Below are 18,025 nucleotides of genomic sequence, written 5' to 3'. Positions count from 1 at the left end.
ATCAGTGCCTGCCCCCTGCCCCAATCATCTTGTCATGTGTCTTGGTATCACCAAGAATATAGACACAGGTAGCAGCCAGTGTGCTTTGTCCTGCCATGAAGCGGGGATATGACCAGGAAAGGAAAACTGGATTTTAGTATTACATAATCAGAGGGATATTGGGCGCTGAATTTGTTCCAATTGCTGCATTAGGTGGGTGGATACAGCCACAAATGAGGTGGAATTCAGGCCCCACCAGGTTCTCCCAGTCCCAGAGAAGGACACATGGACAGACAGATTGGTCTGATGAAGGTCATTGGTAGGTGATGCCCTGTCCCAGGGCTGGCAGGAGCATAGTGGTCAGCTCTGAGTTAGCCTGGAAAAGCACTTGGTTGGGAAGCCAGGGAGATCGGTTCCTTCTCAGTGTCTGGGATGAGTTCTGATTCTCCAGAGTGGCCCTTAGCTAGCTAGCACAGCCACTGTCTTTCTGCCTGGAACAGCTCTGAGCTTCCTTCTCGTCATCCTGGGATCTTCCTGCACCCTCACTCCTGTTCTCCTCCTTTCTGAGCCACGGGATCTCCTTTGCATTGCTTTCCTACCCCTTATGCCTTTGGGCCCCCTCTTGTCTCTTGTCACCACCCCTTCTGCCTTTTGTTGCTCCTCCCTGCTTGCCTGCCCCTCCACCTTCACAGTGCTCTGTGTTCCCTCCCACAAATTCCCCATTTGCTGCCTCAGCCTGTTCCATTATTGTCTCAAGGAGGCCAGCCTCTGCCATCCTTCCTGTGCGCCCACAGCTCTACTGAGCCAACCAGCAGGCACCTTGTCCCTTCCTGTCTCCCATCCGCTCTGCCTGTGTGATCTCTCTGACCTCGGAATGCCTCCAGCTCTGCTTACCATCTCCCTGCCCAACCTGATCTTCTCATTGCCTCATGTCCCCGATTGGAAAGCCTCTGTACCTGGTACAGTCTGGCCCCAGCCTTAGCTCCCTCTCTGCTGTCTCTCATGTCCCTGTTTGCTGCCTGCCACTCAGCCCATCCTCTGTTCCCCTGGCCTCTGCTCTGGCTGTTCCTCCTGCCAAGAATACCCCCTGGTCTCTCCATCTACCCAAATTCTGTGGGTCCTTGGGGAGCTAGCTGTGCCTTCATCTCTTCCACCAGCAGTGTCTGGTGCCCCTCCCCACCAGCAGGAGGAATCCGTCTCCTCTGACCCTTGTCCTTCATCCCTGACCTTTGTCCTCTGTGTCTCCTGTGGTTGTCCCCAGCTTATTTCTCTTGTTCATCCCACAAGCAGTTTTAGGGAGCTTGTCCTATGCTGGGCACTTCTCTAAGGGCTCCTTTAGGGCCTGGCTTCTCTTTCTCCCACAAGACCAGGAGCCCAAGTGCAAGTTTCAGCTACCATAGCCAGCTAGGGGCATTCAGCAAGCTCTTTTTAAATGTCTCTGGTGACCCTCCCCTCTTCCTCTTTCTCCAAGTTAACCTGGGGGTCAGAGCAGGTTAAAGACAAGGTCTCTGACTTCAGCCATTCTTCACATTAAACTGTTCTAGTTTTAAGTTTGCCCACAAAGCAGAATCAGTCCAATCACAGAAGTCTTCTAAGGAGAAGCAGAACTTAAGATTCTTCCAGGTCCACCATCAAAATTCCAGTGTGTTTGTGACGTATCCTAAATAGCCTACGGTTTAGTGTGTGGGAGCTTTTGTCACAAGGCACCTGAGGACATGGAGCCAGTTGTGCTCATTCTGAGACTTGTCTGTGGCACGTTGCAGGACCCCAGCAGGCACAGAGAGGCAGATGTCACAACAGTCCTGAGCATGGTGGCAACGCAAGTCCTCGCGTGGCTTTGTTTTAAGATGACAGGCATTGATACCACCCACTGAAGCAGCCTTGTGCTTTTCTCCCAGGAGATGGCAGGCAGGGCTCTGAAGCAGACCGGCAGCCGGAGCATTGAAGCCGCTCTGGAGTACATCAGCAAGATGGGCTACCTGGACCCAAGGAACGAGCAGATTGTGCGAGTCATTAAGCAGACCTCGCCAGGTGAGCTCAGACCTGCAGCACTGTGAGAGATCGAAAAACACAACTCCACTTACAAGAAGGGAGGTCCAGTATGGCCCCGGCCAGCAGATTATCTCTTGGCCCTTTGCCTCACTGCACTTCGTGGTGAGCTGGGCCTGCCTTGCTCTGCCTTCGTGCCCTGTGAGGGGAGGCAGCAGGTGGCCAATTACAGGACTTACCTGGGTCCTGAAATAGCCTGTGGTACTTCCTGTGGTGGGGGCGGGAGTTGCTTGTATATATGCTTTGTTCTGGGAAGATTAAAAAACCCACTGGATATTAAAGTTAGGCAACCCAGCAGAGTGAGATCTAAAATGTTCTATTTTCTCTTAGGCTTATGAGGGAGTCTTTGAAAAGGGAGGTTTATTTCATTGATCTTAGAACACATCTTTGCTCACACTCTTACCTCAGAGCAGGCTGGCAGGCAGCTCTCCGGACTGGCAGCCGTGGCAAGGGCACTAGGACAGCCCCTGCAGTGTTCCCTGGGAGGGGCCAGACATACCAGCACACATGCTCTGCCTCACTGGATCTCAGTGAATGTTTCTCTCCGAGGATGTAGCAGATGAGAAGTTTTGGGTGGCTGAGGTCCATGGGAATGATAAGGGATTTTTGGATATTTAGCAAAAAGAGTTTTCCTTATTTTGTAGACGATCTTTGATAAAGCCCACTTCATCAATTTCTATTGAGTGGGAAGTTGTATCTTTTTTGTTAAGAGAACAGACTCTTGTTTTCTTGTTGATAGAAGGTCCTCGAATGATTGCCTGCTGGCTCTCCAAATCAAGATTCTTAGAGTCCCAGGGTCTGTCTTAGAGCACAGCTCTAAGGGGAAATGCAGGCCTATGTCTGTAATGATTTTCTTCTACATTTGCCTTTGACATGTATTTGCTGATGCATCTTCTTAGCCCAGGAAAAGTAATTGTTTGGCTGTGCTTCTGCCCTAGATGATGTCTGTAGAGGTTCTCGGCTCTGCCAGGTGTCCCTGTGAGGGGCCTTTGATGGGTGGGGCAGAGCCTTTGACCCAGAAGGTCGTCCGGATCTGCCCACAGCAGAGTTTAGCCTCTGTGGGAGGGCCTTCCAGAGGGCCTGGGGTCATTTCAGAGCCTGTACAGCATTGTTGACCCCAAGGACATGGCCAGTGCGAGGCGCCAGCCTGAAAGAGCCAGAGTCAATGGAGCAGGTTCCCCTCTAATACCATGTCCCCATTCTTTCCTCTGCAGGAAAGGGCATCACACCAGCCCCCGTGCCAAGGAGGCCAAGCTTTGAAGGAACAGGCGAGCCTTTCCCACCCTACCATCAGATGAGTGGGGCAGTCTACGAGGGCAGCAGCACACTGGAGGAGGTACCTCGTCAGTATATGGACTTTCTTTTCGCCGGAAGCACTCACAGCGTGCCTGGTGGCCATCAGCACCAGCCCAAAGGCTATGCCGCAAACATGGAGGCTGCAGGGATGAACTTCCCAGTGGCCGGCCCCGGGGGCCAACCCCTCCCACTGCAAGGCCCCCACTACAGGCCACACGTGCTGGTACCTGGGGAGCCGCTGGGCTATGGCATCCAGCGTAGCCCCTCCTTCCAAAACAAGGAGGCAGGAGCATACGCAAACCTTGCTGCCAAGGGCCCAGCCGTGCAGCCGGGGGCCGGCCATGTGTTTCCACCCACGGGAGGGGCCACAGGGCTGTACATGCCCCATTCGCACCACAAACAGGCCCACCAAATGCACATGATGGGCTCCCGGGGCCAGGTGTTCACAAGTGACAGCCCCCCGCAGAGTCTGATCACACCCTCCAGAAACAGCCTCAACGTGGACCTTTATGACCTGAGCAGCCCTCCTGTCCAGCAGTGGCAGTCCTCTACCCTGTCCCGCCGCGACTCTCTTCAGAAGCCGGGCCTGGAGGCACCCCCCCGCCAGCACGTGGCATTCCTGCCTGAAGGCCCCATCCCCAGCAGAACCAACTCTTTCAACAACCACCAGCAGCCAGTGGCCGTGCCCATCCGGGCAGGAGTGCCCAGCAAGACGGAGCCTTCCATGCCCTCCCCCAACACCATCACGGCTGTGACGGCCGCCCACATCCTGCACCCAGTGAAGAGTGTGAGGGTAATGCGGCCCGAGCCCCAGACAGCTGTGGGGCCCTCCCATCCAGCCTGGGTGCCTGCACCCAGCCCCGGGGTGGAGAGTCTGGACTCCAAGGATGAGCACCCTCTGCCCCTGGGGGGCGCCAATGCATACCCGCTGGACGTTGACTATGGCAGCCCAGACCTGAGGTGCCCGCCCCCACCGTACCCCAAGCATTTGCTGCTCCGGAGTAAGTCAGAGCAGTATGACATGGACAGCCTGTGTGTGGGCATGGAGCAGAGCCTCCTAGGCAGCCAGGCTGCCGAGCCTGCCGAGAGGAGTGACAAGAGCCACAAAAATGCCAAAGGGGAGAAAGTGGGGAAGGATAAAAAGCAGATTCAGACCTCTCCTGTTCCTGTTCGGAAAAACAGCAGAGATGAAGAGAAGAGGGAATCTCGCATCAAGAGCTACTCGCCGTATGCGTTTAAGTTCTTCATGGAGCAGCACGTGGAAAATGTCATAAAAACCTACCAGCAGAAGGTCAACCGGAGGTTGCAGCTAGAACAGGAAATGGCAAAAGTAATTTCTAATTATGTTCTTATCATTTGGCCCTGGCTCTTTCCTATATTGGTAGTAGGAATTACAGCAGAATTCCTTTTTTGTTTCTACTTTATGCATCTTTATCACAAATGATTCACCTCACAGGGCAATGATACGGTTACAGGGTGAACACCTTGGAGAAATGACACATATTTCAGGCTCCCTTGCCCGCTCACCCTGACTCTGCAGGGGAGCAGTGAACACTGAGTGTGATGCAGCCAACAGGCAGATTACCAGATCGATTTTTATGATGTGTACTTATTCCTTAACAAAATTTGTTAGTAACTGGTATTTAAACATTTTGAAAGAGGAGAAACAAAGTTTGAGGTTCTACAAATTGAAATTGTGGGATTTATAAGGGAAAATATATCTGGTAATAATCTATGTATCCTTTAATTAGCAAATAATATATATTTTTGAAAGATTTTATTTATCTATTTATTTATTTATTTATTTGAGAGAGAGAGAGAGAGAGACATAAAGAACACAACCAGGGGGAGGGGCAGGGGCAGGGGCTAGAGGGAGAGGGACATCCCAGTACCCTGGAATCATGACCTGAGCCAAAATCAGATGCTTAACTGACTGAGCCACCCAGGTACCCCAGTAAATAATATTTTAAATGTACCTTAGTTGACACTAATCTGCTAGAGAAGGTGATTAATGAAATGATCTAAATTAAAATGTTACAATAGGGGCGCCTGGGTGGCTCAGTGGGTTCAAGCCTCTGCCTTCGGCTCAGGTCATGACCCCAGGGTCCTGGGATTGAGCCCTGCATCGGGCTCTCTGCTCAGCAGAGAGCCTGCTTCCACCTCTCTCTCTCCGCCTACTTGTGATCTCTGTTTGTCAAATAAATAAATTAATAATCTTTTAAAAAAATAAAATGTTACAGTAAATTTAAATCATACAAAGCCAGTCATTCCAGATTCTAAAAATCAAATCTCTGTCCTTTCTACTCTCCCATTTTCATTGACTTTTCCTTGTTCCCATTTTCCTTAAGCTATTAAATTATTAGATTGCTCTTAGAGTTCTAGGAACGTTGTGGTCCCTTCTTTTTTTTTTTTTTTTTTGCAGATTTTTATTTATAGAAATTTCCTCTGGGGCCTTGTCTTCCTTTTAGATTCCAGACTTGTGTCTACATAAGCATATAAAGAACAGAATCAGTTGTTGTCTTGCTTGTAGTATACTGGACCCATTCAGTGTTCTTGTTTCTATAAATTAAGTTAGGACCCTTGTATCTCCTGTCCCATATGTTTCCTCCCACAGACTCCTCTAACATGACTTCCTTGTTTTCCTTCCCCACAGGCTGGACTCTGTGAAGCTGAGCAGGAACAGATGAGGAAGATCCTCTACCAGAAGGAGTCTAATTACAACAGGCTGAAGAGGGCCAAAATGGACAAGTCCATGTTTGTGAAAATCAAAACTCTGGGGATTGGTGCCTTTGGAGAAGTATGCCTTGCTTGTAAGGTGGACACTCATGCCCTGTATGCCATGAAGACGCTGAGGAAGAAGGATGTCCTGAACCGAAATCAGGTGGCTCATGTCAAGGCTGAGAGGGACATCCTGGCCGAGGCGGACAACGAGTGGGTGGTCAAACTTTACTACTCCTTCCAAGACAAGGACAGCCTGTACTTTGTGATGGACTATATCCCAGGGGGAGACATGATGAGCCTGCTGATCCGGATGGAGGTCTTCCCTGAGCACCTGGCCCGCTTCTACATCGCCGAGTTGACTCTGGCCATTGAGAGTGTCCACAAGATGGGCTTTATCCATCGAGACATTAAGCCAGACAACATTTTGATAGATCTTGATGGTCACATCAAACTGACAGATTTTGGCCTCTGCACTGGGTTCAGGTGGACTCACAATTCCAAATACTACCAGAAAGGTATTGTCTTAGATGTGCCACATCCACCTTCTACATCTAGACATATAACTAAACCATCTAAGGCAACTCTTTCCCATCTGGGTGGTTCCTGATCATTTGAAATTATCTGTTTTCCGTTATTTTATAATTCGTCATGACATCCTTTTCTCCCTGAAGCAGTAGTATGATACGTGAAAAAAGTTTTCTAAATTAAGGGATTCAAGTTTTACTATAGTATTTTTAGGACAATAGGCTATGGGGTATCATGGGACCTTTGTGGGGACCATCACTATGCCCTTATAAAATGAGCCTTAAAAAATAAGTCTCACAAGCTCCCAAGAGTCCTCTCTTCTAGTTAATGTGACCCTCTCTATAGGTATCTGTAAGTACAGATATAGGTTAACTCCATCTTCTAAGCTAATGGCCAGCTTACTTATGACTCAGTTTCTTGAGATAGTTATTTTAATACCATGGCCCAGTCTTTTTTTTTTAGTAAGTTTTTTTTTTTTTTAAGTAATCTTTACACATAATGGGCTTGAACTCACAACCCCAAGATCAAGAGTTGCATGCTTTATCAATTGAGCCTCATGCATTTATTTTTTAACTCAAAACTAATCCTAAATCATTTAATCTTTCCCATTTTTCTGGCATTAAAGCCACTTTTTAAAAAATATTTTTAAGTTGTCTCATGCTTTTCCATGCTCATCTTGAAACATGTCTTGTCAGACAGGTAGTAGACTTTGACCAGAGTGCAATGTCTGGTATTCCCCTAGTTACCTGAGCTTTTCTCCTGGCACATCACACTGTCACCCTGCACAGCACCCAGCTCCTCTTATTGCCTCATCCATCTTTCTTAGTGTTTGTTACCTCTTGACTTGAATCTCACACCCAGGAATCATGGACCACCCCTGCAGAGCAGCTGGGGAGGATCCTTTCTTGTAATATGTCTGGAGCTGAACTGAATTACTTTCCCCCTTTGAAGCTGTGGATTTGTTGCATCATTGAATAGTGGAAATTCACTTTGTTTTTTATTCTGTTCTTTCACTGCCCCTGATTTCTGGGTGAAAGGGAGCCACATCAGACAGGACAGCATGGAACCCAGCGACCTCTGGGATGACGTGTCTAATTGTCGATGTGGAGACAGGCTGAAGACTCTGGAGCAGAGAGCCAGGAAGCAGCACCAGAGGTGTCTGGCACACTCCCTGGTTGGGACCCCAAATTACATTGCGCCGGAAGTGCTCCTCCGAAAAGGTTTGTGCTTCCGGCCACAGGCAGCTCCCCAACTGGCAGCCATCTTGACTTCAAACCTGTGGAGCCAGATGACCTCTGAGTCTCTCCAGCTCCAGTTTTCCAAGGCTGAATGTTCTCATTGTAGTTTTTGTACTCGTGGAAGCCCGAGAGGAAATTATTTCCCTCACAGGCCTCCAGCATGTCTCACATCTGTTTTGCAGCTGCTGTGGCTTCTGGGGTAAAAGAGGACACACACCATTCGACCTGCCTCACTAGCTTTGGCTGGGATAGATTGGGTGTAGGGTGTGGACTTTCTGTCTAGAACCCAACAGAATCTCCACAACTGGTTTTGACAGAAACAACTCTGAGGGCACAGGGACACTATTCAGTCTGTCTGAACCGTACATGCCCAGGTTCCTAGCTGCGTATAGCCTATCCAGTTGGTTAGGAAGTATGACAGAACGCTAGTTTTGTTTTCCTCCCTTTCTCCCCTGTTAGTCCAAAAGTGCTGGCAGGTGAGATTTGGGGACAGTGGTATGCGTGAAATTACAAGCATTCAGTAAAATTGATCTGTGTGGCTATTCTATCAAATACTCATTTGACTGAGTACCAGAGGAACCTTTCAGTGATAGCTGTGGGGCTTGTAGTGACAATGCAGTAAATCCAAAGGGTGGTGGTCTGTCTTTTCACATGTGTTGTTTCGAGTCTTTGAAGTCTGTTCAAGTCAGTTTTCTTTGTTAGCTGTGGAAATCCAAGGCAAATCACTTAACCACTCAGAGCCACAGGCATAACAGTAACTACCTTGAGAGGTGGTTGTGAATACCGGCCTCACTGCCCCGGAACGGTGTAGTTCTCTCCTTCCTCTCCCAGTGGGAGGTGGGAGGTGACTCTGGCACCCTGACACGTGCCGCAGTCCAGGAAACAGGTTGGTGTTACCCTACCACCTCCAGTGCCACACCAGGGCAGGAGGAGATGGGATGCGGGGAGAACAGAGTTAGCAAACACTGCCGGCAGGTCTTAAGGCCCAGTTCAGGCTTGGCAGTGTTCAGGTGACATCAGGACTAGAGCATGGCTGGGACTGGGATACAGAGCTCTGAAGGAAAAGTGGGAGAAAATAAAAGAAAAATGGACCTGTTCTGCTGCCTTGATGAGGCCGGCCCTGCCTGCCCAAGCTGCAGGGTGCCCCGCCTCAGCTACTGTGTCTTGGGAGCTCGGTGAGGAAGGGCCTGGCTCTGTGAGTGTGTTACACTGTGTCTTAGGAGACAGTTGTTTCAGTTGCCAAAGGGCCCCCTTTCCCTCTTCTGCTTCATATTCCTCAGCTTCTTCCAAAATCAACTTAGCAAGCCTCCCCAGGAAGCCCTTGAGGCTGGCAGGTGTAGCACTTGCTGTTTTTTAGTTAGTCCTATTTTAATTGATGTCTTTGTGCATTCTTTAAGGACTTAAAATCCTAGTTAGTAGTGTTGCTAATAATAACAATAGGCTTTTAAAATTAGAAAGTTCTATTACAAAAGCATCCTGTGTTTATCACAGATTAATGGTAGAAAAGAAGAGAATACACGAAGACTGGGATCCGGCAGGTGTCCCATCCAGCCTTCTGTTCCGAGCCACACGTGCAGGGAGGTGCATTTTGTGTAGGTTGGTTTTCTTTTACATAACATGTATGCTGCTTGAACATGCTTTCCCCCTTAACAGTCAGTTAGCATTTGAGGATTTCACAAAATTCTTCTCTGAGAAGAATACATGCCTGTGTTGGAATTGAGTGAGCCTCTGTCTTTCAGGATACACTCAGCTCTGTGACTGGTGGAGTGTTGGTGTGATTCTCTTTGAGATGCTGGTGGGGCAGCCTCCCTTTTTGGCCCCTACTCCCACAGAAACGCAACTGAAGGTAGGAACTAATGAGCCTGTGCATCCACTTGCTGCAAACACACGTGGTTTTCTGATGAACCCATGCATCTCCACTCAGCATTTGACCTTTCATTCTGAATAGTGTTGGATTGTCAGTTGTGTATTTTAAAGTATTGTAATTATTATTACCTGTATAAAAATTTTCATTTTACTAATGCCACAAAGTTAGACCTGTGTTTGTTTGTTTGTTTGGTTATTTTTGGCCAAATGTTAAGCTTTATTGGTTAGCAAGGTGTTTTTTTTTTTTTTTTTAAATTTATTTTTAGCATCACAGTATTCATTATTTTTGCACCACACCCAGTGCTCCATGCAATCCCTGCCCTCTCCAATACCCACCACCTGGTTCCCCAACCTCCCACCCCGCCCCTGCCACTTCAAACCCCTCAGATTGTTTTTTAAAGTCCATAGTCTCTCATGATTCACCTCCCCTTCCAATTTCCCTCCACTCCCTTCTCCTCTCTAACTCCCCATGTCCTCCATGCTATTTGTTATGCTCCACAAATAAGTGAACCAAGATGCCCTTCAACGGACAAATGGATAAGGAAGATGTGGTCCATATACACTATGGAGTATTATGCCTCCATCAGAAAGGATGAATACCCAACTCTTGTAGCAACATAGACGAGACTGGAAGAGATTATGCTGAGTGAAATAAGTCAAGCAGAGAGAGACCTGTGTTTTGATACATATGTTTATCTGAAGTTTTACTTGAACCAGTGGCCACCCACCATCTTGAACCATGAACAGTGAGATGCTTTAAAGGTGCACTGTACATCCATTCTCTGCTGCCACCCATGCCTCCTTTGCAAAAAACACTGAAAACTATGAACTAGACCTAAAGAAACCAGTTATTTCTTTGAATGTTATACTGCATTATATGCTATATTACTGTTTGCAGACTATCAGCTGTGTGGTTGGGCTAGTTTTACATATTTCTAATATCAGTTGGAAAGAATATTTACTCTGTCAATCATTTAATACTAAATAACTAGTTTTAGAATGATAGAATGATAGCCATTCTCTGAAATAAATGATTTGACTATTTAAGGATTGAACAGAGAAGCTGATGAAATCTTTGAGACTTCCTTTAACAGTGCACTTAACCATAGGTGTTTACTAACAATTCTATGAAGTATCCATATGTCCCAGAGTCTATGTTAGGCCTTAAATTAATAATCCCTTACTTAGAAAAACCCTAAATGAAGGCTTAGTTTTCACTCCGGTAATAATAAAAATGCAATTTGACATTATCTGTATCCTAATTGAATTGCTGAACTGTTCACTAATTTGCCTGCATGATAATAACCCAATGTTTTTATTGTGATAAAATTTGCCATTTTAACCATTTTTAATTTTACAGTTCATTGGCATTGAGTGCATTCACAGTGTCATACAACTGTAACCATTACCTGTTTTTGGATATTTTTATCATCCCAAACAGAAACTGTACCCATTAAACAATAACTCCCCTTCTTCCTTACGCTAGACTCTATAACCTCTCTTCTACTTTCTGTGTCTATGAAGTTGCCCAGTCTAGATGCCTCATGAAAGTGTAATAACCATATTTGTCTTTTCATGACTGGCTAAATTTGACTTACCATAATGTCTTTGGGGTCCATCTATGCTGTAGCACATATCAGAATTTCCTTTCTTTATAAGGCTGAAGAATATTCCACTGTATGTGTACAGCACATTTATCTATCCATCATGTGGTGATGGGTCACTTGGGCTTGTTCTACATTTTGGTGATTGAATAATGCTGCTGTCAACATGAGTACATATATAAGTACTGCTTTCTTTTGGGGGGTTACATACCCAGAAGTGAGATGGCCAGATCATGTGTTCATTCTGTGTTTAAACTTTTGAGGAACCACCAAACTATTGGCCCCAGTGGCTGCATGATTTTACATTCCCATCATCCATGCACGAAGGGTCCAGTTTCTTCACATGCTCATCAACACTTATTTTACTTGTTTTTTTAATCAGTCATCCTAGTGGGTGTGAGGTGGTATCTCATTGTGGTTTTGATTTGTATTTCCCTGATGATAGTGAGTGAGCCTCTCTTCGTGTGCTTAGTGGACATTTGCACATGCTTGGAGAATGTCTGTTCAAGTCTTTAGCTCTTTTTTAATCAGGTTATTATTGTTGAATTGTAGGAGATCTTTATATATTCTGGACATTAATCCCCAATCAGATATATGCTTTGCAGTTTTAGTCTCTCATTCTGGGGGTTACCTTTTCACTCTGTTAATTGTGTCCTTTGGTACACAAAAGTTTTTAATTTTGATAAAGTCCATTTTATGTATTTTTTGTTTTGTTGCCTGTGCTTTTGGTAACATATCCAAGAAATTGTTGCCAAATACAATGTCATGAAGATTTTCCCCTATGTTGACCTTTTATAATTTTAGCTTTATTAAAACAACTACTCGAGTTCAAACCAGCCCTCCCACCCATACACCCAGCTGTCTCCATGCCTTACCAGTGCCCTGTCAACCCTGCCTGTAGCCTGATAATTTGGCCTTGCTTTATCCTGATTCTAAGTATAAATAATAGAGACGTCCATTAGGTTTTCTCTTCATAGTAGATGAACTTTATGACAAATGTATTTACTAAACATCCTGATGGCTGGTCTGTGCAGTTGACCGTCACAAGCATGAGGCCAAGACCATAGGTTCTGTCACCTTTATTCTCCTATGTGAAGTTGTCTTTTTTTTTTTTTTTTTTAAACAAAATCCCAGTGGACCATCTCTTGGCCATAATAAGTACTGAATGCAAACCATGATGGTTCAATAGAAATCTCTTGCATAAGCTAAAGAAATGACTCCAGTGATCAGCCTCTTCATTTTTATGGAAATCACAAAATTCTTTTGCTTAACTGTATTTCTGATAGAAGAAAGTCCGTCTATTATGGTCTGTTTGGCTTACATACCCCCCGCCTCAGGCTGGGAGCCTACTACTTACCCATGTTGACCTTTGATAGCTGCTCAGCTTTGCACCTGCTGCTCCTCGATCTATTCTAAATATCCTCCCATTGTCAAAGTCCAATTAGTTAAAAGCTATGTCATCACATACTATTTCAGAACTGCCCTAAATGAAACTTAAAATGTGAAAAGAAAGGAAAACTTTAGTTTTGTTGTCTCTTCAGGTCATAAACTGGGAGAACACGCTCCACATTCCAGCCCAGGTCAAGCTGAGCCCCGAGGCCCGGGACCTCATCACCAAATTGTGCTGCGCAGCTGACCACCGGCTGGGGAGGAATGGGGCCGACGACCTGAAGGCTCATCCATTCTTCGGGGCCATTGATTTCTCGAGTGACATCCGGAAGCAGCCAGCCCCCTATGTCCCCAAGATCAGCCACCCTATGGACACCTCAAATTTTGACCCTGTTGATGAAGAAAGCCCTTGGAACGATGCTAGTGAAGATAGCACGAAGGCCTGGGACACACTCACCTCTCCAAATAACAAACACCCTGAGCATGCATTTTATGAGTTCACTTTCCGAAGGTTCTTTGATGACAATGGCTATCCCTTTAGGTGCCCAAAGCCTTCAGGAGCAGATGCTTCACAGGCTGAGGACTCTGATTTGGAAAATTCTGATATGGTGGATCAGACTGAAGGTTGCCAGCCAGTGTACGTGTAGACAGTGATTTGGAGTCCCTGACACTCTGCTTCTTCAGAGGTCCAGGGGGCCCAAAGCTGGTTTCTTAACAGGCCTGATTGAGAGTCGAGGTCTTCTTTGTTCAAGTTAGTCCATTGGTTACTTCACTTGAAGTTCTTGTCTTCATCAAAAACCCCCAAAACAAACAAAAAAGCTTTTTTATAAAGGACTCAAGTCTAGCAGATTCTGTTTGATGGGGGTGGGGGACAGGTGTCAACATTGCGTTGAACTGAAATTGGCTTTTGAGGACCTTCACTGCATTAAAACAATATTTTTAAAAATTTAGTACAGTTTAGAAAGAGCACTTATTTTGTTTATAGCCATTTTTCTTACTAAATTATAGGGATTAACTTTGACAAATCATGCTGCTGTTATTTTCTACATTTGTATTTTATCCATAGCACTTACTCACATTTAGGAAAAGACATAAAAACTGAAGAACATGTGATAAGAAATCTCTGTGCAATAATGTGTTAAAAAAAAAAAAAAAAAAAGGTAACACTGTTCTGATATTACTGATACCATTTTATTCACACAGTGGTTTTTGTTTTATATTTTTTCCCACATTTCAAAATTGTGATATAATGTTAAAAGCTGCTTTTTCTTTCTTTTTTTTTTTCTTTTTTTGCTTTTTGCATATGATAGTATACTAGGAAGTGTGAGCAAGGTGATTATGTGGGTGTGATTTCAGATGTCTGGTGTGTAGAGAGTACTGCATGAGCAGGGTTTTTCTATTATAAAATTACCATATCTTGCCATTCACAGCAGGTTCTGTGAATATGTTTTTACTGAGTATCTTTAAATGAGATGTTCTAGACAGTTTGCTGATAACGTATCGTGTGGGTGACTTCTTTGCTATGATTGTATCCCTTATTGTTTTGTCAAAGAAATGCAGATGTGTAACTGAGAAGTGATTTTTGTGTGTGCGTCTTGGGTATGATTGGATTCTTTGGGGGGTAAACTTAAATATTTGTCATATACTAAACTTGTATACATCAAAAGGGATTAATTTACCTATGCCAAAAAAATATTAAGTTAATCATCGAACTCTGTCCATTTTGCTAGTTAGCATACTCTCATTGGCATAGCTGATAAGTGGAACCCTGTGGCCACGGCCCGGCTGCCAGGACATTGCCCGCACTGAACAGTTTGCGTGGTGTCATTCCTCCTGTCATTGTAGACAAGGGAGGTGTTATGACCATGATGAAATTTAATTCTTTTCACTTTTTTTTTGGTGTACTTTGAAGCATCAATCTTAACTTGGTTTTAAAAATATACTTTTCTAATCTTTGTAAAACAGCAAGGATTATTCAAAGTGACATTGGAATAAAAAAATAAGCCATACGTATTTTCTTAGAAGTGTAGATGTATATATAACTACATAGATAAACACACAAAATTTTCCTTATTTCAAATTAGTATGATTCCTATTTAAAGTGATTTATTTCTCAGTAAAAAGTTCAATTCTTTTTTGCTTTTTAAAAATCTGATGTGTCATATTTTTCATTATGTTATTCCACATATTTTTCCTTGAATTTTTTTAGCATAATGTATCCATTATTTAGTATATATCTAGGCAACAACACTTACAAGTTTATCATTGTCTAAACTAAGAAAAAACAAAAAAAAACAATTACTGTGTACTGGTTTACATTTGTATGAATGGCAAATTCTGAAGTCTGCTGTGCTTGTATCGTGACTGTCAGTATTTTCGCTATTTTATAGTAACGCCCTGTTATTTACAGCGCTCTGACATACTTTCATGTGGTAGGTTCTTTCTCAGGAACTCAATTTAACTATTATTTATTGATATATCATTGCCTTTGAAAAGCTTCTACTGGCACAATTTATTATTAAAAGTTTGAATCCAAATCCTTTGGTGTGATGTCGTACTGGAATCTGTAATTTCTTGCTCTTATCAATGTGTTTCTCAGTTATCCGTATGCAGCCAGGACTGCCAACTGCTGATGGAGGTACTGTCATGAGAGGGAGGGAGAAGAGCCTTCTCAGACAGGGTTCTGGCTCAGGAAGGAAGGGTCAGGTATGGGAAAAACGGGTTTTCAGGTTATACACAGAAAGTCCAGGTCAGGGTATGGTTCTGTGACCTATCTTCTCTTCCGTAAGACACTGACAAAATATACTTCACTAGGATCAGCAGGTGGATTAAGTGGGATATCAAGTATGTATGGTGGGTGATAAAATAAATCCTGATCAGGAGCTGATTTCCCTTCGTGAGACACTTAAACTAAGAGGACTACGGTAACTCCCTGAACTTTGGTTTAAAATGGTTGGTTGGAATTTCAGAAAATATTATAGTTTGTGTTCTTTCTGTTAATCTTTTTGAATAGTTATAATCGCATGGTTCAAAAATCAAAACGTGGATGCCTGGGTAGCTCAGTCTAAGTGTCTGCCTTCCTTTCAGGTCATGATGCGGGTCCTGGGATCGAGCCCTGCATCAGGTTCCTTGTTCAGCAAAGAGCCTGCTTCTCCTTATGCCCCTCACACTGCTTATGCTCTGTCTCTCTCTCTCTCAAATAAAATCTTTTAGAAATAAATAAAATAAAATAAAATGGTTGGTGGAATTTCAGAAGATAGTTTGTTTTCTTTCAGTTACTCCTTTGAGTAGTTATATAGTTTCAAAACCAAAACATGTAAAAGGATATACAAGAAAATGTCTCCTACTGCTTTTTCGAGCCATTCAATTCACCTCTCACAGTTTATTGTGTGTCCTTAAAAAAATGAAACTTAAGCATACACAGCACAAGAAAATGCATACATTTTACCTCTTTTACACAAATGGGAGAATGTTATGAATACTTTCTGCATCTGTTTTCTTCATTTGGCAGTCTAAGTTACCACTCATCATGTTTTATTATACTCTGTGGTATTTCATCACGAAGGTGTATTATAATTAAGCAAAGTCCCATATCAACAGACATTTCCGTTTCTGGTCTTTTTCTATTATAAATAATACTGGAATAAATAACCTCTATAGCCATCATTTTGTGCATGTGCAAGTATATATATAAGATAGTTTCCTAGAGGTGGAATTGCTAGGTCAAAAGTTAAGTATATTTGTAATTTTTATTGCCAAATTGCCTAGCAGAGATCTTGGGAGAACTCTTCCATGGCTCTCTCCTATGCATTCTTGGGTATACCAAGAAGGCAAGGCCCTGACCACTTTCACATGGACTGTTTCTCAGGTTAGGGTTTGTAGCGAGGAACCCTGAGTGGGCGAGTAATGCCTCCCTCTAAGACAAAAAAAAAAAAAAAAAGCAAGCTTGCTTATTGCTTGCTATAAAAGGGGCAGGTTCCTCAGGCTCAGGGTACCTCAGCAGAATCCCTCTGGGTCTCTTGCTCTTCCCCTGTGGGACTTGGGGGCAAGGAGATCTGTGCAAACACACCAATGCTCATGCTGCTTAATGTTCGGTGAGTAATAAAGTCCTGTGTGTCTGATCCTGGAGTCCCTTGTCTTATTTCAGGATTCATGAAAGAGTGACAGGCTAACTTCTTAGCTTATAAGTAGGGTAAAATCAAATCTTAGACCTGACCACAGGTATTATGCCAATATATACCCCCAAGAGAAACATATGGGAGTATTCACTTACTGCTTTGCCAGCTTCAGAGTGTATTATCAACCTTTTTGATCTTCGTCCATTGACTAAGTTAAAGTGTGTGTGTGTTGATGTACTTCTGACATTCCTCTCATTTTGAAAGAGGTTGAGCATTTTTGTGTATGCCTAGTATTCAAGTGCATATCCTTAAAAAGCAATGGTTCTAATTTTATGCATCATTTGAGTGTTGGTACTTAAGGGAATCCCAAAAGATTTCCATTCACTTCTTACTCTTGGTCTTCTCTTCCTGCTCAGCTCCAGTGAATTAACTGGGCTGAAAGCCAGATAACATTACTGAGAACAGACCCTTCAGTGTTTTGACAGGTTCCATAGGAGGTGAATACTCCGCTCAGAATGTTGCAAGGATACAGCCAGACCGAACTTCAACATATCTGTGGTCATTGCTGGGTGTGACTAGAGTGTGTTGAGGGAAAAAATACTACATTCTTTAGAAGTTTCCTCCACACTTGGCATGTTATGTGTCCCTTGATAAATCTGAATGCAAATCTCAAAGAGAAAAACAGTAGCCAGCATGACTGGCTTCCTCTGAACCTCCTATGGTCTGAACCATTATTCAGTTGCAAAAAAAAAACCACAAAAACTTTTTATTTGTTTGCAAGAGAGCGAGCGAGCGTAAGTGGGGAGGAGAGGCATAGGATGAGGGAGAAGCAGACACTCTGGCTGAGCAGGGAGCCCACTGTGGGACTGGATCCCAGGACCCTGGGATCATAACCTGAGCAGAGGGCAGATGCTTAACCAACTGAGCCACTCAGGTGCCCTCAGTTGCAAATTTTTTAAATGCAGTTTATCAAATTCATAATACTTCCTCCAGATTCTACTTATGGACCAACTTTAAAGCCCAGTACTTCATTAATATTTTATTTCCATTGGCAAAAATTCAACATAATAAAAGATCTTTGCTATTAAAATGCATATTTGTAAGTACTACTATGCTGGCATTATTAGCCATTAATTATTTTCCATCAATAAAGAACTTTTCCTCAGCAAGTGAATTTTCCATTTCCGAAAGTGACAGCTTAGTGGACAAAATGTGCTTATTCACTGTAGAAAGGAAGAAA

General features: G+C 44.0%; 1 protein-coding gene across 2 annotated transcripts in view; it reads left to right on the top strand.

Annotated features, from left to right (window-relative positions):
• LATS2 (large tumor suppressor kinase 2) overlaps positions 1–15,204 on the top strand; it is a 74,335-nt gene extending 59,131 nt beyond the window's left edge. For both annotated transcript variants that reach the window (XM_082701675.1, XM_082701676.1), the window contains exons 3-8: positions 1,878–2,010; positions 3,243–4,654; positions 5,978–6,560; positions 7,608–7,790; positions 9,548–9,654; positions 12,820–15,204. In XM_082701675.1, coding sequence (XP_082557801.1) covers positions 1,878–2,010; positions 3,243–4,654; positions 5,978–6,560; positions 7,608–7,790; positions 9,548–9,654; positions 12,820–13,314 — 2,913 coding nt within the window. In that variant the 3' untranslated portion in view covers positions 13,315–15,204. The remainder of the gene's footprint in view (positions 1–1,877; positions 2,011–3,242; positions 4,655–5,977; positions 6,561–7,607; positions 7,791–9,547; positions 9,655–12,819) is intronic.
• Positions 15,205–18,025: the final 2,821 nt, after the last annotated feature.

Source organism: Mustela nivalis (assembly GCF_964662115.1).
Source record: "Mustela nivalis genome assembly, chromosome: 15".
Lineage (NCBI taxonomy): Eukaryota > Metazoa > Chordata > Mammalia > Carnivora > Mustelidae > Mustela > Mustela nivalis.
This window is presented reverse-complemented; position numbering and strand designations above follow the sequence as displayed.